Source organism: Thecamonas trahens (assembly GCF_000142905.1).
Source record: "Thecamonas trahens ATCC 50062 unplaced genomic scaffold supercont1.22, whole genome shotgun sequence".
Lineage (NCBI taxonomy): Eukaryota > Apusomonadida > Apusomonadidae > Thecamonas > Thecamonas trahens.
Genome location: NW_013657658.1, coordinates 69,700 through 90,015, shown reverse-complemented (window position 1 = coordinate 90,015; position 20,316 = coordinate 69,700). Strand labels below are relative to the sequence as shown.

The 20,316-nt window shown below is 64.0% G+C and overlaps 10 protein-coding genes across 10 annotated transcripts; 4 read left to right on the top strand and 6 right to left on the bottom strand.

Moving 5' to 3' along the window:
• Positions 1–38: 38 nt before the first annotated feature.
• Positions 39–637, top strand: AMSG_05225 (uncharacterized protein; the record flags this gene model as incomplete). The annotated part of the gene is made up of 2 exons (XM_013902498.1): positions 39–578; positions 626–637. The coding sequence occupies 2 exons, from the start codon at positions 39–41 to the stop codon at positions 635–637; spliced, it is 552 nt and encodes a 183-aa protein (XP_013757952.1).
• On the bottom strand, positions 471–1,499 carry AMSG_05224 (uncharacterized protein). Its single transcript, XM_013902497.1, has 2 exons — positions 1,111–1,499; positions 471–999 (listed from the first exon to the last, which is right to left on the bottom strand). Exons 1-2 carry the CDS (start codon positions 1,330–1,332, stop codon positions 643–645), a joined length of 579 nt encoding a protein of 192 aa, XP_013757951.1. The 5' UTR covers positions 1,333–1,499; the 3' UTR covers positions 471–642.
• Positions 1,500–1,594: 95 nt separating this feature from the next.
• On the top strand, positions 1,595–5,317 carry AMSG_11865 (uncharacterized protein; the record flags this gene model as incomplete). Its single annotated transcript, XM_013902609.1, has 3 exons — positions 1,595–3,989; positions 4,432–4,494; positions 4,839–5,317. 3 exons carry the CDS (start codon positions 1,595–1,597, stop codon positions 5,315–5,317), a joined length of 2,937 nt encoding a protein of 978 aa, XP_013758063.1.
• Positions 5,318–5,432: 115 nt separating this feature from the next.
• On the bottom strand, positions 5,433–6,989 carry AMSG_05221 (rhomboid family protein; the record flags this gene model as incomplete). Its single annotated transcript, XM_013902496.1, has 1 exon — positions 5,433–6,989. The coding sequence occupies one exon, from the start codon at positions 6,987–6,989 to the stop codon at positions 5,433–5,435; it is 1,557 nt and encodes a 518-aa protein (XP_013757950.1).
• Positions 6,990–7,247: 258 nt separating this feature from the next.
• On the bottom strand, positions 7,248–8,774 carry AMSG_05220 (RNA polymerase I-specific transcription initiation factor rrn3; the record flags this gene model as incomplete). The annotated part of the gene is made up of 1 exon (XM_013902495.1): positions 7,248–8,774. One exon carries the CDS (start codon positions 8,772–8,774, stop codon positions 7,248–7,250), a length of 1,527 nt encoding a protein of 508 aa, XP_013757949.1.
• Positions 8,775–8,797: 23 nt separating this feature from the next.
• AMSG_05219 (uncharacterized protein) lies at positions 8,798–9,853 on the bottom strand (the record flags this gene model as incomplete). The annotated part of the gene is made up of 1 exon (XM_013902494.1): positions 8,798–9,853. One exon carries the CDS (start codon positions 9,851–9,853, stop codon positions 8,798–8,800), a length of 1,056 nt encoding a protein of 351 aa, XP_013757948.1.
• Positions 9,854–11,384: 1,531 nt separating this feature from the next.
• Positions 11,385–12,194, top strand: AMSG_05218 (uncharacterized protein; the record flags this gene model as incomplete). Its single annotated transcript, XM_013902493.1, has 2 exons — positions 11,385–11,962; positions 12,188–12,194. 2 exons carry the CDS (start codon positions 11,385–11,387, stop codon positions 12,192–12,194), a joined length of 585 nt encoding a protein of 194 aa, XP_013757947.1.
• Positions 12,195–13,329: 1,135 nt separating this feature from the next.
• On the bottom strand, positions 13,330–17,465 carry AMSG_11864 (uncharacterized protein; the record flags this gene model as incomplete). Its single annotated transcript, XM_013902608.1, has 3 exons — positions 13,330–16,226; positions 16,397–16,459; positions 16,688–17,465. The coding sequence occupies 3 exons, from the start codon at positions 17,463–17,465 to the stop codon at positions 13,330–13,332; spliced, it is 3,738 nt and encodes a 1,245-aa protein (XP_013758062.1).
• A 783-nt stretch (positions 17,466–18,248) lies between these two features.
• AMSG_05215 (50S ribosomal protein L1) lies at positions 18,249–18,926 on the top strand (the record flags this gene model as incomplete). The annotated part of the gene is made up of 1 exon (XM_013902492.1): positions 18,249–18,926. The coding sequence occupies one exon, from the start codon at positions 18,249–18,251 to the stop codon at positions 18,924–18,926; it is 678 nt and encodes a 225-aa protein (XP_013757946.1).
• A 270-nt stretch (positions 18,927–19,196) lies between these two features.
• On the bottom strand, positions 19,197–20,228 carry AMSG_05214 (uncharacterized protein; the record flags this gene model as incomplete). The annotated part of the gene is made up of 1 exon (XM_013902491.1): positions 19,197–20,228. The coding sequence occupies one exon, from the start codon at positions 20,226–20,228 to the stop codon at positions 19,197–19,199; it is 1,032 nt and encodes a 343-aa protein (XP_013757945.1).
• Between the last annotated feature and the right edge of the window lie 88 nt (positions 20,229–20,316).

Sequence of the window (20,316 nt, the reverse complement as noted above, 5' to 3'; positions counted from 1 at the left end):
GGGTCAAGTCACCCCCCCCCCCACTCCCCACCCCCCGCATGTCATCATCTTCATACTCGAGCACTGCGTCGAGCACCTCGTTCTCGTCATCGTCGTCATCTTCGGGTCCGCCGCAGCCGGTGGCAGCTGCTGAACGGCGGCGGCGGCGGCGACCGAGTGGCAAGTCGTCGCGGCGAAAGGCCAAGGCGCAGCAGGAGATGGGCAAGGTTGTGGACGGTGCTGACGATGTGTGCGCCTGCCGGTGGGGTGACAACGCTTGCTGGGGCCTCGGTTGCTCGCCGTGCTGCGGTGATGGTGAAATCGAGCCCGAAGTCGCGGTCGAGTGCCTCGTCTGCTGGATCTGCTGTGGCCCGTGCTCGACGTGCAAGCTCTTTGCGTCGTCGGTCAACCAGCCGTGTGCGGTTGGCAACCATATTGTTCCGGTTGCCTGCTGCTCGTGGTTTTTCCCGTTTATCATCCGCCACAACGTTCGCGTCAACGGCGGCCACGGCCACTCGGACATGGCCAAGGGCTGCGTCGGCGACATTGCCATGCCGCTCTTCTGCCTGCCGTGCACCTTTTTCCAGATCCTCCGCGAGGTCCCGCGCTCCGACTGGCAATGGCATCGCTCTCTGGACGAGATCAGCCTCTGCCATGAGCGCTTCAGCATCCTCGCCGATGCCTAGCCACGATCCTACCGCAGTGGAACCTCATTTTCGTTGCGCATGTACTTGCCGTACTTGGCGCGCATCTCCTCCCGCCGGGCGTCCGTCTTGGGCGTTGAGCCATCCGACCGGATCGAGTCGACCCACGAGTCGTAGTCCTCCAGCAGCCTCTTCGACTTGCGCTTCGACCGTTTGCGGCACTTCCACCAAATGCACAGATAGCAACAGCAGAGCATGAGAAGACCGAGGCCACCAGGCCAAGCACAATGTACAGGTTGGCCACAGTGCACTGCTTGGCCATGTAATCGTGGCTCTTGCATCCCGAGCCCGAGCTAAACGTGCCCTCCACGCATCCCTACCATCCATCCACCCATCAAACATGGCAACGCCATCACATCGCACATGTGAGCCGTGTGCCCAGCATCTCCCCCTGCCCTCCCTCCCCACACGATCACCATCAACGTACAATAACCGCAAGCGAGCCATTGACGGCTCCATCGAGCGGCGTGGCACACCACCCGCACCCGCTACGCTTGACACACTCTGAGCATGAGCGCGGGCCTGCGCACTTTGATCCGACAGGGCTTTGTCCGACTGCCTCCTGCACCATCAGGCCCATGACCATGACCACCGCCATGACAGCCATGGCCGCCACTCGTCCGCTTGGAACACCGGCGGTGTGCGACATGGGGAGGACGATAGCGCGAAAGAGAGACGGGGGGAAGTGGGTGTTGGAGGTATGGGGGTGGAGGTATGTGTGTGTGTCTGTGTGTGTGTGTGAGGGTGGGAGATGGGTGTGTGTGTATGTGGGTGGGTGGCGCAGGGGGGAGAGAGAGAGGGGGAGAGAGAGAAGGAATGCGGTTGGGCGCATGTGGGTGTAGCCCCCCCCCCCCCCCCACCCCGACCCCCTCCAATCACCCCCCCCCTCCCCCTCCATCTCCATTGCTCCCATGAAACAGACCACCTTGTCGTTTGCCTCACCCACCTCGCCCTCTGGCCACCCTCCCCTGACCTCGGTCCTCTCCTCGGTCTTCGGCCACTCGTCGTTCCGGCCCAACCAGCAGGAGATCTGCGAGGCTGTGGTGGGTGGCGGGAGTACGGTTGCCCTTCTGCCTACGGGAGCAGGCAAGTCGCTCTGCTATGCGCTTCCAGGATATGTCCGTTCAGGTGTCACCCTCATCGTCTCGCCCATGCTCGCCCTCATTGCCGATCAACTGGGCAAGCTCACCGGCGCGGGCCTCACCGCTCACGCTCTCTCGTCTGCTGCATCTGCCGCTGAGAACGCTGCGGCTGAGGCTGCGCTCGACGCTGCCACGGCAAACACCCCGCTCTACATCCTTGTCACACCTGAGCGCATGGCCATGCCGCGATTTAAGGCCAAGGTCGAGCGGCTCGCTGCGGCTGGCATCCTCCGCACAGTCGCCATCGACGAGGCCCACTGCATCTCGACGTACGGGCACGACTTTCGCCCCTCGTACGGAAAACTAGCCTACGCCGCCGCGCTGCCTGGCGTCGCGCTCGTCGCGCTCACCGCCACCGCCTCGCCCGCCGTCCTCCGCGACATCGAGTCGTCGCTCCACCTCGTCCGCGGCGAGTACACCCTCGTTCGCGCCTCGTTTGACCGGCCCAACATCCGCTACGGGGTCATCTTCAAGTCGCTTACGCCCGACGTTTACCTCAAGCTCCGTACGCTCATTATGCCGTTCCTCGCCGGTCGCTCTGGTGCCGGCATCATCTACTGCCGCACCCGCGCCGAGTGCGACGAGCTCGCCGCTCGCCTCTACATCGACGGCGTGCCGGCCAAGCCGTACCACGCCGGCCTGTCTAAGGCTGCTCGCGCCGAGAACCAGACTGACTGGCTCGACGGCATTGTCCGCATCATCGTCGCCACCCTCGCCTTTGGCATGGGCATCGACAAGCCCGACGTCCGCTTTGTCGTCCACTACTCCATCCCGCGCTCGCTCGAGGCCTTCTACCAAGAGTCTGGCCGCGCCGGCCGCGACGGCCTCCCGGCCCTCTCGCTCATCATCTTTTCAAAGTCTGACGCGTCCAAGATGACCTGGCTCACTGCCCGCGAGCGCGATCGCAGGCTCGCCGCGCTCCGTAAGGCCCGCGACGCCCGGCTCCCGTCCTTCCGCGCCATGTTTGATGCTGCGTCGGCCTCGCTCGAGGCCACCATCAACCTCTGCACCACCGCCTCCTGCCGCCGGGCTGCGCTCCTCGCCCACTTTGACGAGCGCCTCGCCGTCCGCGGCGCCGCCCGCGGCCCCGATGCGTGCTGCGACTACTGCTCCCACCCCGAGGCCGTGGCCAAGGCCACCGCCCAGGCCGCGTCCGTTAAGGAGACCGTGCCTGGCGCCGCTCTCGCCCGCGGCCGCCAGCATGCCGCCCCGCTGAGGGCCGGTGCCAAGACGCACGCCCTCCTCGTCACCTCGGACGATGTCGACACCGGCCGTGCCCACTCGCGCTCGCGCCTCAAGTTCTCCGACCACGACTGCGCCTTTGATGACGTCCGCTGGGCCTTTGAGGACGACGAGGCGCTCATCAAGCCCGAGTTTCTCCACCTTCTCCCTGCCATGCCTAAGGACGAGACCCGGACTGACGCTCAGATCCTCGACGCCTACCAGGCCGCCGAAGAGGTTGCTGCCGCCCGCATCCGCGCCCGCGCAGCCCGGAGCCGCGCCGCCGCAGATGCCGACGACGACGACAATGTCGACGCCGAGTGGAACCGCCGCGCCAACCGCAAGGCTCCGCCCGTCGCCATTGTCCTCGACCCAGCCTCGCCCGTCCGCGAGCAGGCCGAGACCACCCCAGCTGTTCACGGCCTCACCGTAGCGCAGCGGACCAAGGCTCTGTTTGCGCTCCGAGAGGCACTCCGCGCCAACCTTACCACACTCTCCCGCCCGCACACCGGCTCCACAAGTTCGGCCGCCAAGCTCGAGCTTGCCCTCGCCCGCCGCGCCACCTCCAAGTCTGTGTATCTCTCCGAGGTCCGCGACGCGCGCGATGCCATCCGCGCCACGACAGCCAAGACCGCTCGGTTCTCAGTCACCGGCTACACCGCCTCGCTGGCAGTCGTCGGCCTCGCCCGACGCCCGGCACCGGCCAAGTCGGCCCCCCTCCTTCCCACGCCGTCCGCCTCCATCTCGGCCGCCAAGGCCGCCGATGCTGTCGCGGCTGCCAAGCAAGCTGCCGCCGTCGCTGCCGCCAAGGCTGCGGCTGCCGCCGAGCGCCTCGAGGCCGCCCGCGCCGAAGAGGCTCTCGTCGCCGCGCGCCTCGCCAAGCGCATCCACGGGCGCGTCCCGCAAGTCCGCTCCATGGACGAGTTCCGCAAAGCGCAAGCCCGTAATCGCCGCCGTGACCACCACCACGACCGCCATCGCAAGCGCCCCCGCCCGTCATCTACTCCCGACGATCGACCATCGTCGTCAAAGAAGCCCAAGCCGCTCTCGAGCGACTAGCCGGCTCCCGACCCGCATCCGAGCAGGTGATGCGGATGCGTGCAGACGATGTGCATCACGGAAGATGTGTAGTGAACGAAAGCACCGAAGTGCGTGTGTGTGAGAGAGAGAGAGAGAGAGAGAGAGAGAGGGAGAAGGAATCGGCTCGGCCGAATGGTGCGCGCGCTGCCTCCTTCCGCCTCGCTTCCAGCGCCCACCGGCACCGACACCGGCACCGACACCACCACCACAGCCCAGCGCAAGACACAACACGAGACAACATACCACTCAACTACTTTACTCGACAGCATCAGTCATGGGAGGTACCACGTCGAGCGAGCGCAAAGCTGGCAAGCTTGTGGGCCTGTTGCGGTATGACGACTTGCGCGAGCTGGCCGAGGAGGAGAACGGTACGCCTGATGTGGGTGCGGAAAGGGATGGGGATGGGGATGAGGATGGGGATGGGGATGGGGATGGGTATGGAGATCGGGCACGGACATGAGTATGATGTGGTTGCTGACGTGTGTATGGATCTGGTGACCAATGTGGGCATGATACGGTCACGGACATGGGCATGGATCTGGTGACCAACGTGGGCATGATACGGTCACGGACATGGGCATGGATCTGGTGACCAATGTGGGCACGATACGGTCACGGACATGGGCATGGATCTGGTGACCAATGTGGGCACGATACGGTCACGGACATGGGCATGGATCTGGTCGCATGGTCACGGACATGGGCTCAACAGTCCCGACCAAAGACGTCGAAGTCATCTACGAACGATTCAAGATGCTGGACATCAACTGCGACGACTTTGTCACCATGGCCGACTTCCAAGAGACCTTCTACCTGGCATCAGACGTGTACGTGCCGACCTTCTTCTTTCATATGATGGATAACGAAAAGGTGTCCTTCAACTCGTTCCTCAAGGCCCTGCTCAAGTTTCACCCGACTCGATCGCTCGAGTCGCGCCTGGCCACTGTCTTCGAGGTGCTGGACATCAACTCGGACGAGGAGATTAACCAGCAGGACATTGTTCTCATGCTGCAGCGACTCAACACCAACGTGCCGCGCGCAAAGCTCGAGCTCGTTGCCATCGAGCTCACAAAAGTGCTGCCGGAGGACTCGGGCAACATCATCACCAAGCGCACCTTTATCAACATGCTCAAGGAGATTCCCGGCATCGACCGGCTGGTCCGCATCGACTTTGCCGTCGCCGAGACCTAGCCCTCACCTACCGCAAGCTGGCTCGACGTCGACCATGTTGTCCGCATCGACGTAATTGCCCCCCGGCTCCGCCATTCCCGTCCAACACCCTCCAAGGGCACAGCTCGGCATCTCCTCACGTGCCTGCCACCGGTGGCGGCGGCGGCGTCGCAGGAACAGCCGGCGGCGGCGCTGGCGGATCCAGTGGATTGCGCTCGCACCAGTCGAGGATGCGGAGACAGTTGATGTCGCGGCATGTCTCGCACCATCCGTTCTCGTCGACCTTGGTGAACATGAGCCACCCCGTGAGCCCGATGTAGGCCACAAGCACAAACCCGGCGAACATCGCCATGTGCGACGACTTGCGCATCCCGAGATGCATGTTGTCCAGCAGCGCGAGCGCCGCAAGCGCCCCGCACACAAACCCGCCGATGTGCATAAAGTTGTCCACTCCAGGCAAGAGGCCGAGGACAAGGAAGAACACGAGTGAGAGCAGCTGCCGGACCAGGTAGGAGCACGGCGAGCGGACATGTGACCAGTTCTGCAGCAGGTCCATGATGAGCACCCCGTGCAGGCCATACACTGCGCCCGACGGCCCGGTCGCCACAAGATTCGGGAGGAAGACGGCAGAGAGCATAAAGCCGCCGATACCCGAAATGACATAGATGAGCGCGAGCTTGAACCACCCATGCTGCCGTTCCAACACCATCGACGTCGGCACTTGCAGCAGCATCGTGAACCCGAGGTGAACAAGCCCAGAGTGCGTCACCAGCGGTGTCACCAGTCGCCAGTACTGCCCGTCTTTGATCTTCGACAGAACCTTCGCTCCAAGCTCCACAAGGTCCAACTCTGACGGGCCGAAGAACGGGTTCGACTTGAGCGACGACATCGACTCGCCCTTGGCCTCGAGCACGTTGTACAGGATGTAAGCAAAGAACAGGATCTGGATTGTCGACACAATGATAGTAAACCACGGCCGGTGCTGTCGGTCATCGTCGTCAGGCGCTCCCGCCCCTGCCCCGCCAGTATAACTCGCCGCCGCATACGCTGCCGCCGGCCCAGTCCGTCGGTAACTCCGCCCATGCCCGGCCTCGCCTTTCATCCGATACGCCGACACATACTCAGAGTGGTGCCGCTTCCGCATGGCGGCAACATGCGCGGCCCGCCGCCGCGATCGATGGGCTGTCCGCCGGCTGCGGCCATCTCCTCGGCTCACGCCGCCGAACAGCGCGCTTCCGGCGCGGCCGTCGCCCGACAGAACATCGACTACCACCGCAGCCGCGCCCAGCCACAGCCGCCGCGGATCGCGGCCGGCGTAGCCGTTCCGACGGAGCGCTTGCATCCGTTGCGAGGACTCTGTCTCGGCTCGCTGCACGAGAAATGCCGCGAGTTTGGATGAATGTGCCCGGCCGGCCGGGTGCGGATGGCCATGTCCACGGCGGTGGTCGCCAAGTGATGCTTGCTGGCGACGCGGGACAAGCGATCCATGCCCGCCGGCAGCATCCGGCACAGACCCAGGAAGCGTCCCCGAGGCGCCCGACGGACCGAGTGGAGCACGGGAGAACAGATTGCCTGATGATGACTGGCGGTGGGCGTGTGAGGCCACAAAGCCCCCTTCCTGACCCGCGCGGTTGGCCCCGCCTGCGCCGCCCGTCTGTCCACCACGGTGGCCACGGCGGGCCGCATGAGACATACCCCACACAAGAGGAGGGCTGTCGAGCTGTGGACGTCGTAGAGGTGAGACTGAGGTATGTAAGACGCTTGCGGGGGGATGGGTGTGTCTGGGTGTGCACGGCGTCCGTGTCGGGACGTGGCGGGTGTGGGGCGTGGGGAGCGGCAAAGGTTGGGCGGTGACTGAACTGCAACATCCGAGGGACTTCTTTTTTCCGCCCACAAACACTCGCTCGCTGGCGTCGCATCGGCGGCTTGTACCTGGCTGACTGGAGCGCGGCTATTCAAACATGACAGGGACCCGGAGCGGACGCTGCTTCTTGCGGACCGGGCCGGGCGAGGCGTCGGTTCCACCAGTGTTGAGCGCCGAGAGCGAGGAGAAGACCGAGGCGGCAACGCCGACGCTGGCGGGCGTCTTGTGCATGGCGGCGAGGCCAAGGCGAGAGGTCGACGATGTCGCCACCGGCGAGATGTCCATGATGGGCTGGAGCGCAGAGAGGACCTTGGCGGCGCCAGCCACGACTGCGGTCGGGTGCGGCGGAGCGCTGTGATCCGGCGATTTGCGCTTGCGCGACGGGATTTCGGCGCCAGTGGCGGCGAGGGCGACGGCGTCGCCCGCGCCGACGGCCGGCGAGTCCGGCGAGGCTCGACGGGAGCGGGTCCGCGACGACGGTGTTGCGGTCTCGGGCAGCGGGACCCACTCGTTGTAGATGTTCTCAAAGAGCGGCGCGGTGAGCGGGAGCGGGTACGGGTCAAACGGAAAGTACGGCTTGAGGATGGCGGCCTTGCGAGCGCGGAGGTCTTCGGCCGACGACGCGCCCTCTGCCGGCGACGTCCCGGCCTGCACATCCTGCTGCTGCGAGATGAGGTCAAGGCGCTTGTTCTCGTGGATGATGTCGTAGCAATACGCGAGCTGCGCATCGTACGCCATCCGCGCAAACTGGCCCACAATGCCCGCCGAGGTGTATCGCAGCGGGTTGAGCCATGACGAGACGATACGGTCGAGAGCGAGGCCTTGCACCCGCGTCATAAACTCCTCGTTCTGCGAGAGCGCACCGAGGTGGAAGCAGATGGCGTACAGCAGCGACTGCGCCATGGCGTAGAACCGCGAGTGGCCCGAGGCCTCGGCAAACGTCGCCGAGCGAAGGATGCATGTGCCGAGCGAGACAGAGCCCGACGGCGACCGCGGGAGCCGCGCCACCGCCCGGTTGAGCTTCTCGGCCGACGCCGCCACCGTCGCCGCCGCGGTCATTTGCGGCGAGCCGAGCGTCGGCGAGCTTGCCGCTGACCGCGCCCGCGACGGCGTGTACGACATGCGCGAGACGACCCGGGTCGGCGCTGCCGCGGCGTCCACGTACTGGTGGAGCCACAGCGCCATGCTCTCCATGACGGTAAGCACCAAGTCCAGCTCGAGGAACTTGGCCCTCGCGAGATACGAGCCCAGATACGCCGCCGCCACCTGCGCCAGCGACGACGGCGCGCCCGAGGCTTCCACCTTGGTCGACGTCTCGAGGAGGTATGAGAGAAAGGCTTCCTGGAATCGCCGCGACTGCGAGGTGACGTAAAAGATGAGAAACTGCGTGTGCTGAAGCTGGTGCGTCTGCAGAATCGATGCCTCGAAGACGTGCATAAGGAGAACAAAGACCGAATCGGCGGTCGCCTGCTGGTGCTGCGTCGTCTCGGGCGGGATTGGCGACGCCACGGTGTTCTCGTCGCCGTCGCCGTTGCCGCTGGGTCGTCCGCCAAGCAACGAGTCGAGGTACTGGAAGAGCAGGTGCATGAGCATGTCAAGCGTCTCGGCCGACATGAGCGATTGCTGCTCGTCCTTTGTCAGCGGAGGATCAGCGTCGTCGTCGTCGTCGTCGTTGTCGTTATCATCGTCGTCAGCATCGACGTCGTCGTTATCGCCCTCCCGTGCTCGCCGTCGTCGTCAGCGGGCGCCGCCGGCGCAGTGCCGGGAAGCGCCGCGCCTCCATGCTCGTCTTGCTCGTCGTGCTCATCGTCGCCAGACTCGTCGTCGCCAGACTCGTCGTCGCCAGAATCGTACTCGCCGTCTTCCATGCGGTCGAGGAGGATGGGGCGGGCGATGGCGGTCATGGCATCGAGCTTGATGACGTGGTCGACAATGGAGGCAACGATGCCGTTGCGACACATCGGCGAGTACCGCGCAATGTCCAGCAAGTTCTGTACGTACACCGTCTGCTTGAGCAGGCTGGCCATTGGGTGCGGAAAGGCGCGCATGAGCACACCCTGCAGCACGGTCGGCGCGGTGGGGACGAGGGCGAGGACGGCCTGCAGGACCTCGTGGACCCGGGCACGGATGAGCTTGAGCTCGTTGGCGGAGAGCTCGTCCGAAGGCTTGAGGTTGCGGATGAGGGCCGCGAGGATGGGGGGGAGGAACCGGGTGTTGGCCGAGACGAGGTTGATGAGAAAGTTGGCGTACGAGCGAAACATGTCTGCGTCGCCCGACATGGGCAGCGCGCACACGGTGCGGACGAGGTCAAGATGCTCCTCTCCAAACGAAGAGACACAGGTCGAGAGCGCGTTGATGAACTTGATCCGGGTCCGGGCGTTGCTCGACGAGACCTGGGCCAGGACGTAGTGGTAGTGCTTGGACGAGGACTGGCCGGCGGTGACGGCCTTGAGCGCGTTGACGATGTACTTGTTCAGCAGCGCAAGCCCGGTACCCTTTTTCGACAGATCGCTCCGCTGTGTCGCCGTCGACGTCGCCACGGCTGCACCTCTTGCCGAATCGACCACAGCCTCTGACGCCGTCCTCGCCTGCCGTGTGAGCCGGACGGGCGTGGCCTGCAGCGGTCCGTCATTCGTCAGCGCCTCTACCGCCGCTGCCAGAACTTCAGACTCTCCGTTGGCCACTCCTGCCATGACATCCACACCTCCACTCGAGCGTGTTCCCTGCATTGGTTGATCATCCGTCATGTTGCGTGTGTGTGTGGGTATGGGGGGGGGGAGGGGGAGGTTGCGCCTGATGAAACGATTGGAATCAAATCGGATGGCTCGGCCTTTTGGGTCTGTGAGGAAGCACGCCCTCCCTATGGGGGTGTGACGGAGAAGGGGGGGGGGTGAGGAGGGTGTGCTGGGTGACTGGAGTGGGAGGCCTTCCCGGGAGTGGGCGGAGGGGAAGGGGGTGAGGGGGTGAGGGAGGGGTCAAGTGGAGCTGGTGGAGGAGATGCAGGGGTGGTCATGGGGCTGGTGAAGGGGAAGGGGAAAGGGGACGGGCGGATCGGGGGGCGGGGGCTGTTCGTGGGGCACACTGTCAATTGGTGGCGATGTTGGATGATGAGTAGCGATGGTCAGCGATGTTGGATGATGATCAGCAATGGTCGGGGGCTGTTCGTGGGGCACACTGTCAATTGATGGCGATGTTGGATGATGAGCAGCGATGGTCAGCGATGTTGGATGATGATCAGCAATGGTCGGGGGCTGTTCGTGGGGCACACTGTCAATTGATGGCGATGTTGGATGATGAGCAGCGATGGTCAGCGATGTTGGATGATGATCAGCAATGGTCGGGGGCTGTTCGTGGGGCACACTGTCAATTTGATGGCGATGTTGGATGATGAGCAGCGATGGTCAGCGATGTTGGATGATGATCAGCAATGGTCGGGGGCTGTTCGTGGGGCACACTGTCAATTGATGGCGATGTTGGATGATGAGCAGCGATGGTCAGCGATGTTGGATGATGATCAGCAATGGTCGGGGGCTGTTCGTGGGGCACACTGTCAATTGATGGCGATGTTGGATGATGAGCAGCAATGGTCGGCGATGTTGGATGATGAGCAGCGATGGTCGGCGATGTTGGATGATGAGCAGCAATGGTCGGAAGGGGGGGGGGGGGGTGGGGGGGGTATGGGTGCGTGGTCCGATCTGGCGCGACCGGCCGCGTACGACTGGCAGCAGCTCGAAAGACATCAGGGTACACACGCTATACGGCTCTGTCGTCGTCTTGATCCGCGATCTCTACTGTCTCCTCCCGCTCGTCACGTACTCCACCACATTCTGGAACACTGCAGCCGAGTCGGAGAGCCGGGATGTAGCGCCGGAACATGCACGCCTGCCTGCCGAGCTCCAGTCTTCGGAGAGCACCTTAGGCCGATCGCGATCGGGTATGACGATAGGCTACGATTGACGGCAGGGCATTGCACGGCCACCCCCAAGCACTGACCCCTGGCCCACAACATGCCCCTCCACCCCCTTCTGCTACCGTCCAAGCATGCGCCACCTGAATGTGGCGGAGCCCAAAGAAGCCAATCGGCTACAAAACGATGGACATTAGCAAGCGATAAGAGCGATTCGCGCGAGGCCACAGTCCAGGACCACAACGGCTCCAACCAACCCCACTCTACCCATCCTCATTGCACTGATGTCCGAGACCACGCCCGACCCTATGCACAGTATGTCGTTTGACGGCGAGGCCGCCGGCTGGGCCGACGACCCGGCGGTCAAGGCCATGGACGACCTGTTCCTGTCCACCATGCGCGAGCTTGCAGCCGCGGGCAAGCTGACTACCGGCGGCGTCCGCATGCTGGACTACGGCTGTGGGCCCGGATCCAAGTCCTTTGCTCTGCTCCTTGCCGACGACGATGCCATCCGCCCGCGCGAAGTCGTCGCAGTGGACATCTCCGAGCCCATGCTCGCCGCTCTTGCCGATCTCAAGGCCAAGATCGAGGCTGACCACGGCCCGCTCCCTCTCGAGGCTCTTCACGTCGATCCTGCTCCGCGCCAGATCGCCGCCCTCGCTTCGTTTGATGTCATTGCTCCGGGCTACGTCCTCCATCACATCGGTCCGGACATTGAGGACGAGGTCTACGCCACCCTCGCCGGCGCCCTCGCTGAGGACGGATGGCTTGTGGCTTCTGAGTTTGACGACGATGCCCACGCCAACTCGGGCGCTATTGTCGGCAAGCTCGCTGCGCAGGGACTCGATCAGATCGAGATCATCCGGCCCGAGTTTGACATGGAGATCCTGTACGAGTCGATGCGGCGGCGCCACCACGGCCATGGCCACGGCGACGGCGACGGCCACGGTCACGGTCACGGCCACGGCCACGGCCACGGCCACGGCCACGGCCACGGCCACGGCCACGGTCACTCTCATGGCGACGGCGATGACGGTGGATCCGCTCATGGCGGCCCCGGTCGCTGGAAGGAGGCCATTTTCATTCTCGCCCACAAGCCGGCCGCCAGCCCGTAGCCAAGCTTCTGATCGGTAAACCATATTTTGCTACATATCCGACATGGTCGCGCCCTGAACAGCCAGAGCGTCTGCCATCTCATTGCCGTGAATCCCGGCGTGGGCCTTGACGTACTCGACACGGAGCGAGCCGCGGTGCGAGCCGACGAGCGAGTAGATCTCCTTCCACAGGTCGGCGTTGAGCACAGGGTTACCGTCCGACTTTTTCCATCCACGACGAGCCCAGCCGTTCATCCACTTGTTGATGCCGTTGATGCAGAGAGACGAGTCGGTGCGGATGATGACGTTTGCGTCGGTACCGGCAATGGTGAGCGCCCGGATGATGGCCGTCATCTCGGCGCGGTTGTTAGTCGCCTTGCCCGGCAGCGGCTCGGCAACATTCCGCACGTCACCGTCGCCAAAGAAGACCCCGATGCCAGCAGCGGCTCCACGACGTCCGTTGTTCGAGCACGCACCGTCTGTGTACACCACCAGCGGCCCTCCTTCTCGCCTCGATCCCGGGAGGCCGCCACTGCCTACCGACGAGCTTCCCGCCGAAGAGCTGCTGCCCACAGCCCCCGCAGTTCTCGCAGTTCCCGGCGTCTCAATCTTGAGCTTGGAGGCCGCCGATCCGACCGAGGCCAGCAGCGCCGACGCGTGGGCCTCGGCGACTCGGAACAGCTCGCGGGCAACCCGGACGTCTGATCCCGGAGTCACCGGCTGACGGACCGCCGGCTCGGGAACAAGTCCCAGCGACATTGCCCGGGCCAAGTGGTACAGATGCGCAAGCCGTGAGTCGTGGCCTGACAGCCGGCCGCTCCGCGGTGAGCTGGCCCACAGCGCGCCGACCTCGAGCAGAACCCCGCGCCAGCCCATCGACGCGTACGCCGCATACAGCGCGCCGCCTGTGCGGGAGACAGTGGCCATTGGTAAGAAGGGGGTGTATGTGTGTGTGTGTGTGTGGGGGGGGGGGGGGGGGGGGGGGGGGGGGGGGTCAGGGGATGGGGTGAGGTAAGGTGTTCGTATGTGTGTGTGTGTGTTTGTGTGTGTGTGTGTGTGTGTGTGTGTGTGTGTGTGTGTGTGTGTGTGCGGGGGAGTTGAGCTTGGGGTTTGTGGCTCGGCCGGACGTGGACGCGGACGCGGTTCACTGGCTCAGTGAAGGAGGCTACTAGGTGGTGGCAGGCATGACTGACTTGCACGTCTGCCACATAAAGGCCATGGCCTTCTCACGGGCCTCGTCCTCAAACTCGCCCTCGGCCTCGGCAACCATGTTGCCGATGTGGGCGTAGGTGTGGGCGAGGCACTTGGTGTTGGACGGCGAGACGTTCTTGGCTGCGACCTGGAAGAGCGAGGAGAGGAGGACGCAGAGCTTGGGCGTCGGCTCAAACTGGGCGATAAGGACGTTGACAACCTCGAGTGCGACGGCGCCCTGGCGGCGGCGTGTGCTGGCGTCGGGCGAGTCGCCAAAGTCGGCCATGTACTTGAGCACAATCTCAAAGATCGAATCGATGACGGCCTGGATCTCGCGGCCGTACGCAGGGTCGCCGCCATACAGCCGCGAGTTCTGCTCGATGCCGGCGTAGGCGTACGGAAGTGCCTCCTGGGCGTGGGCCACAAAGAGGGCGAGGACGTGGACAAAGGCCTCGAGCTGGTAGTCGGAGTTCTTCTCCCACACGTACGACGAGATGACCGAGAGTAGGGCCTTGGCCAGGTAGAACGGGCCCTTTTGCGGGTGGCCAGGCACCGCCACCAGCGTCGCCGCAAAGTTCTTGATGTACGCCACCAGCCACGGGCCGGTCGACGACACGTTGGCCGAGCGTTCCGAAAAGTGCGGGACCTCGGGAATGACCGAGATGGCGGTGCGGAAAAAGGCGTCGGCCTGCGGGAGCGCCCCGTTGAGCAGGGCGATGCGTCCGCAGTGCAGGTAGAGCGTGAGCCGGGCAAAGACGTCTTCGATCGAGGGCACGGTGATAAAGCAGTACGCGAGGCATGCCCGGGCAAAGCCGGCGGTCTTGCGGTTGTGCTTTCCGCCAACTAGCGCCTTGGTCTTCATCGCCAGGTCCGACGCGCCGAGGACGAGGGCCTGGATGACCCGGTCGAGGTTGGCAAAGGCCTGGCGGCACTCGACGAAAAAGTTGAGGTGCGCCTCAAACTTGCGGCCAAACGAGATCTTGCGGACAAACGAGACAAGGAGGGCCGAGATCTGTCGAACCTCGTCGTCAAAGGTGAGCGCGTCGACCGAGTCGTGCACCACACGCCCGATGTAGAACATGCCGTTGACAATGACCGGGTCGAACGTCGGGTGCTGGTACTTGGCAAAGGTGGAGAGTACGTTGCGCGCCACCTCGACAGCCGCCTCGCCGTCAAACAAGTCGATGAGCGGCATAAAGTTGGCGAGGCCAAAGAGCGCCGTAAAGTCGCGGATGTGCGCCAGAATCTTGGACACCACCGAGGCGAGCTGCGGGAAAAGCGCCTCGTACGACCGCTCGTCGTTGGCCACGTGCGCAAGAATGTCGCCAAGCATCCGGTCCACGTCTGCCAGCGAACAGTGCTTGACCGGATACTCGATAAAGACCTCGGCAACCTCCATGTACGCTGCGGGATCCTCGATGGCCGTCACCACCGACCACACCTCGTTGAGCACCTCCATCTGATGCTGCTGCAGCGGCGGGCAGAGAACAAGGTTGACGCCGAGCGCCCGGTACAGCTTGTGCTTGGGAAACGTCTCGTCCGCGTCGCCCACCATGTTCACAAACTTGAGCGCGTGCTCCGAAATGTACTGCGGCGAAAGGCAGCCGAGCACGTGGTTGAAGACCATGGCCACCGGCACATGCTCCTCGTAGAGCCCGACGATAAACTCCGAGACGTTGGAGCCTGACCCCTGCGTGATGCACGAGAGCAGCCAGTCGACTGCAGGCGAGAAGAGGTCGTAGTACGAGGCGAGCGTCATGTCGCGCGCAAGCAAGTCGTGCTCAAAGTTCTTGGACGAAATCTGCGAGCAGGTGAAGAGAAAGTCGGAAAAGCCCGAGATGACGTAGTCCTTCAGCCCCGGCGCCACCATGTACCCACGCCGGGTCAGATACGTCCGCGCGTAGATGGCCACCAGCGGGTCGCCCAACCCGCGCAACATCCGGGACAGCCGCCGCAGCGCGTCCGGGTACGCGTTGTCCGTCAGGAACTGGTAGCACCGCATGATGGCCATCTCCACATACAGCCGCGGCAGAAGCTCGCGGATCGACGCAATCTTGTAGAACCAGTTGCGGCACGTCTCCTTGGCCATCTGCGAAATGTCCGACGCGTGGAAAGCGTCGCCGAGCTCGCGCCCACAGTCGGCCACCGCCTTGCGCAGGATCCGTTCAAACACCAAGTTGCCGAACGAGTCAAGAATCTCCGTAACAAGCGTAAACTTGGACGGGTAGAACCGAGTCGGCGACGTGTCCGACAGCATCTTGGCCGCCTGGATGGCAATCTTGAGCGCCTTGACCCGCTCCTCGTTCTTCCACGCTGTCTTGAGCTTGTTGTTGAGCGTCTCGATGTGCGAAATATACTCTTTCTGCGAGAGATTCGCCAGCTCCTGCAGCTCGTCGTCGCCGCCGAGCTCCTCCAGCCGGGCCTTGACCTTGTCGGCCGGCACCCGCGCCTGCGCCTGGATGAACGACGTGGTGATCGAGAGCGACTCGGACGTGGTGTACGTCGCCAGAATGCCAGCCTTGCGGTGCTCCCACGGCACAAAGCCGTCGTCGTCCATGTCCGCAGCGCCGCCTGTACCCTTGAGCCCCAGCTCCGAGGCGTAGAACTCCGCGTCGCGGTCCTTGTTGGCCTGCAGCGCCTTGAGCGGGTCGTCGTCGACGCCCGTCAGCGACGTCGCGGCCACAGAGAGCTCTGCCGCCAGCGGGTCGACCACAGTCTCGGTGACCAGCCTGCCCTTGCTGCCCTTCTTGCCCCTCTTCCCCTTCTTGCCGCCTTTGCTCCCCTTGCCACTCGCCTTGCCGCCCTTGGCCTCGCTCTTCTTCTTGGGTGCCTCGTACAGCGGATTGGTCTTGGACTTGACCGCAATGTCCTCCCCTAGGTAGGCGTGCTCCTCCTTCTCCCCCGCATAGTCTCGTGCTCGCGGAGTCCACGACGCTGCCGCCATGCCTACACCTGCCGACCGCGAAAAAATCCCGAGTCGTGTGACCCGTCGTCTGTCGCCGTCTCCGCCGCCCGTGCCACCGCCCGCGAGCCAATTGCTTGACCTGGGTCGATCACTGACTCAGTGACCGCAGCCCCGGCGCCATGCATCTGCGAGTTCTGGCTACCTAGCCAACCATGCCATAGATTGGGGTGGATGCAGTTGAGTTTGATTCAGGTGTGGATGATGATGTGGGCGGTGGCGGTGTGTGTGTGTGTGTGTGTGTGTGTTGGGGGTGCGGCACTCCTCACTCCATGCACTCCTTGCACCAGGTCCAGGCAACGGCCATGGTCCTTTGATGCCTTCCAACGCAGCTATCAGTCGGAGCGGACAGAACGCCGTGAGCTGCTGACACCCAGATCGTAGACGGTCGACGAGCGAAGGCGGATCGAGAACGACGTGACGTGGCCGCGCGAGACGCGGGCGCGGACCGAGGCGTCGACACCGAGATTGAACAGCACGCCACGGATGAGGCCGCATGGATAGTCCAGGTACGGCCGGAGCGCGTCGCCGGGCGCGGCCGCTAGCGACAGGTGCGCAATTCCGGCAAACCGCGTGTCCTTCATGGTCACTGTCCGTGAGCCGTCGCGGCGGCTGACTCCGTCCATGGCGCGAAGATAGACTCGCGGCCATACGTCGTTAGCCACAAACGTAAGCACATCCTCCAGATGGCCGAACCGCCGCCGATTGAGCGACCACCGCTCGGCAAGGCACTGCCCGGTCCGGAACCCGATGTTCTCCACAGACTTGCTCACCGTCGCCGAGCTCGAGCCAGACGAGCCCTGCCCCACCGGCGCCAGACTCGCGGTCACGCTCACTGGTAGCGGCACCTCTACGTGTCCGGCATCCGCATCGCTCGCCCCCACATCGTCGCCGCCAGCAGAGCCGTCACCGCCCGAGCCCGAGCCCGAGCCCGAGCCCGAGCCCGAGCCCGAGCCCGAGCCTGAGCCGCCGTCTTTGCCGGAAGCATCGTCCTCGCCGTTGTTGCTTGTCTTTGACAGGCGGTCAGGCCGCTGCCACTCGCGCACAATCTCGTTGAGAAGGAACTCCATCGAAGCATAAGCCAGGCTCTCGCCCTCGCCCGTAGCCCTTGTCGACGACGACGGTGCACTCCGCTGTCCGCGTCGCGACATGTGTGTGGAGAGAGGGGAGGAGGAGGGTAGGATGAGGGTAGGATGGGGTGTGGTTGGTGAAGGGGTGTGGAGGGGTGTGGTATGTGGAGGGGTGTGGCGTGTGGTGTGGTGAGTGGTGAGTGGTGTGTGTGTGTGGTGTGGTAGTGGCGGAAGGTGGGAGGAGTTGGGGCTTGGCGCTGCACCGGTGGCAGGGTGATGGGGTGATGGGGGGTGGGGGGTGGGGTGACGTAATTATTTTTCCATCTATCCTGGTTGGTATGTTGGCGTCGGCCGAGCTGCTGCCCCTTTGTGGATCATAGCGATGCTGATGCAGGTATCGTGGGAAAAGCTATGGCAGACGGGTGGCTGGTGGTGTAGCGGGCTGGCAGCTGACTAGCTCACCAGCTGAACGCCTAGGCTTGCGAGCGGTTTCGATCATTCCGCTCAGCAGCGAGGCTGCAGCTGTGGAGCCAGTTCGATCGAGCGGCCAGAGCGAGAGCTAACAGTCAAAACGAGCCCGCGCGAATCTGTTTCTCACTTTGTCTCTCGCACTCCACTTTCAAATCCATCATGTCCCGGTAGGTGACGGCATGAGCGACGAGTCGCGAGCGAGTGTGCATGGGAGCCAGCCAAGGGAGCATGCTGTAGAGCACACCCTAGCCTTGGGAGGCAGGTTCGGCCTTGGCGATGCAGCTCGCCGTGCTCAGGCGGCAGCGGGAGGGAGGGAGGAAGGCGGGGGATGGCGAGCGGTTTGGAAGATTAGCGGCGACAAGGCCGAGGCATTTTTGTGCGACTCACACAGGCATGGCCATTGTGGCGTGGACGGAGGACAGCAAGATCCCGAGCGAACACCTGGCCGACTGCGTCGCCAAGGTCCTCAAGTACGCCAACGAGACCAAGAAGCGTAACTTCCTCGAGACTATCGAGCTCCAGATTGGGCTCAAGAACTACGACACCCGCAAGGACAAGCGTTTCAAGGGCTCCCTTAAGCTGCCGGTCGAGGTCAAGCCGAAGATGACCGTGTGCGTCCTCGGTAACGTGACCCACTGCGACCAGGCTGCTGAGCTCGGCCTTGACTCGATCAACCTTGACACGCTCAAGACCTTCAAGCGTGACAAGAAGCGCGTCAAGGCGCTCGCCGCCAAGTACGATGCCTTCCTGGCTTCGGACAACCTCATCAAGCAGATTCCCCGTCTGCTCGGCCCCGGTCTCTCCAAGGCCGGTAAGTTCCCCGGCATTGTGTCGAACAACGACGTCCTCGCCGACAAGGTGGCTGAGCTCCGCTCGACCGTCACCTTCCAGCTGAAGAAGGTCATGTGCCTCGGCACTGCCATCGGCGATGTCTCCATGACTGCCGAGCAGCTCGAGACCAACCTCAACATGGCGATCAACTACCTTGTTTCGCTGCTCAAGAAGAACTGGCAGAACGTCAAGTCGCTGCACATCAAGTCCACCATGGGCCCGTCGCAGCAGCTCTACTAAGCTTGTTACTACCATCTTGAACACAGTTGCCTCTCTCGGCACCTGACGCCCCGTCGTCGGTGCGTGCCCCTCGGACACGTGTCGGTTGCGGGTAGACCCCTCTGCTTGGCAGAGGGCCCGCCAGTTCACCACCAGGTCCCGTCGGCTCGCGGACGGCCCTGTTGGGAGCTCACACTCTTGCACCGGACGCTACATGAAACCACCACAATTTTCCACACAGCTCGCTTGCACCAGGGTAGAGAGCGCCCTGCGTGGCCTGGGGAGGATGCTTTAATGCGGGGACGCGGCAAGGGCGAGCCTGCCGCTACTCAAGCACTCTGGGTGCGACGGCGGGGCGAGGGCGAGCGGATGGCCCGGCGGATACGCTTCAAACATGTCCACCAGCTCGACGTCCGCAGGGACCCGGATCGGCGCCGCGCATGTCGGGCAGGCGACGACAGTCGACGCCGGTCCGGCCATTTGGGTGTGGCACTGCGGGCATTGGACGTGCAGGTGGTCGCGGAGGAGCGGCGAGACGGCAGCAAGCACGTCGCCGTTCGGCTGCTCCACCAGGAACGCCCGCTGCAGATCCTCGAGCTCGTCGTTCTGGAAGAACGGGACGACCAGAAAGAGGCCTGCCAGCGTCTGCAGCACCATGCACGCCAGTGCCACAGAGAACTGGTCGCCGTAAGCCTGGGTAAAGTCCTTGAAGTTGAGCGGCCTGTCGCCGCCTCCCGGCCCCGAGCCGCCAGGCGGCGGTGGCGGCGAGGCCGACGGCGACGGGCCGGGCGCCATGCTTGGCGGCGGCGGCGGCGGCGGCGCGAGGCCCGCTGTCAGATACGGGTCCGCCACCGGGTATGCAAAGCCCGGCGCGCGCGAGGCGTACAGCGCCAGCGCGAGGACGGTGAGGCCAAAGGTGGCGCCGACGCCAAAGGCCACGTGGTACTTGGTGCGCTCGACGGTGAGCGGATGCATCAGCAGGCGCGCGAGGCCCAAGATAAACCATGCCACAAGCGTCACAAACGAGAGCCACATAACAGCAAAGGTGGCCTTGCCAGCGTCATCAAAGCCGGCCCACTCGCGCGAGGTGGCGCGCATCGAGTCTAGCGACTGGCCTTCGCGCCAGCACTCGACCGGCGAGCATATCTGCTTTTGCACCGAGCGCAATCCGATGGTCACCTCGTAGCTGAGGACATGCGACAGCCTGTTCTTGGCCAACTCCACCGAGTACCATGATCGTCCGTACATAGCCAGCAGCTGCAGGAGACCCACAAAGATGACTAGTGACATGGAGCCGACGACCAGGCCACGGCCAAAGGACATGATGACCAGGGAGAGGGATGGGTTGGGTGGGTGGGGAGGGGGGGGGGGGTGAGTGGGTGGTGGTGGGTCGGTGGGTGTCGGTTGGACG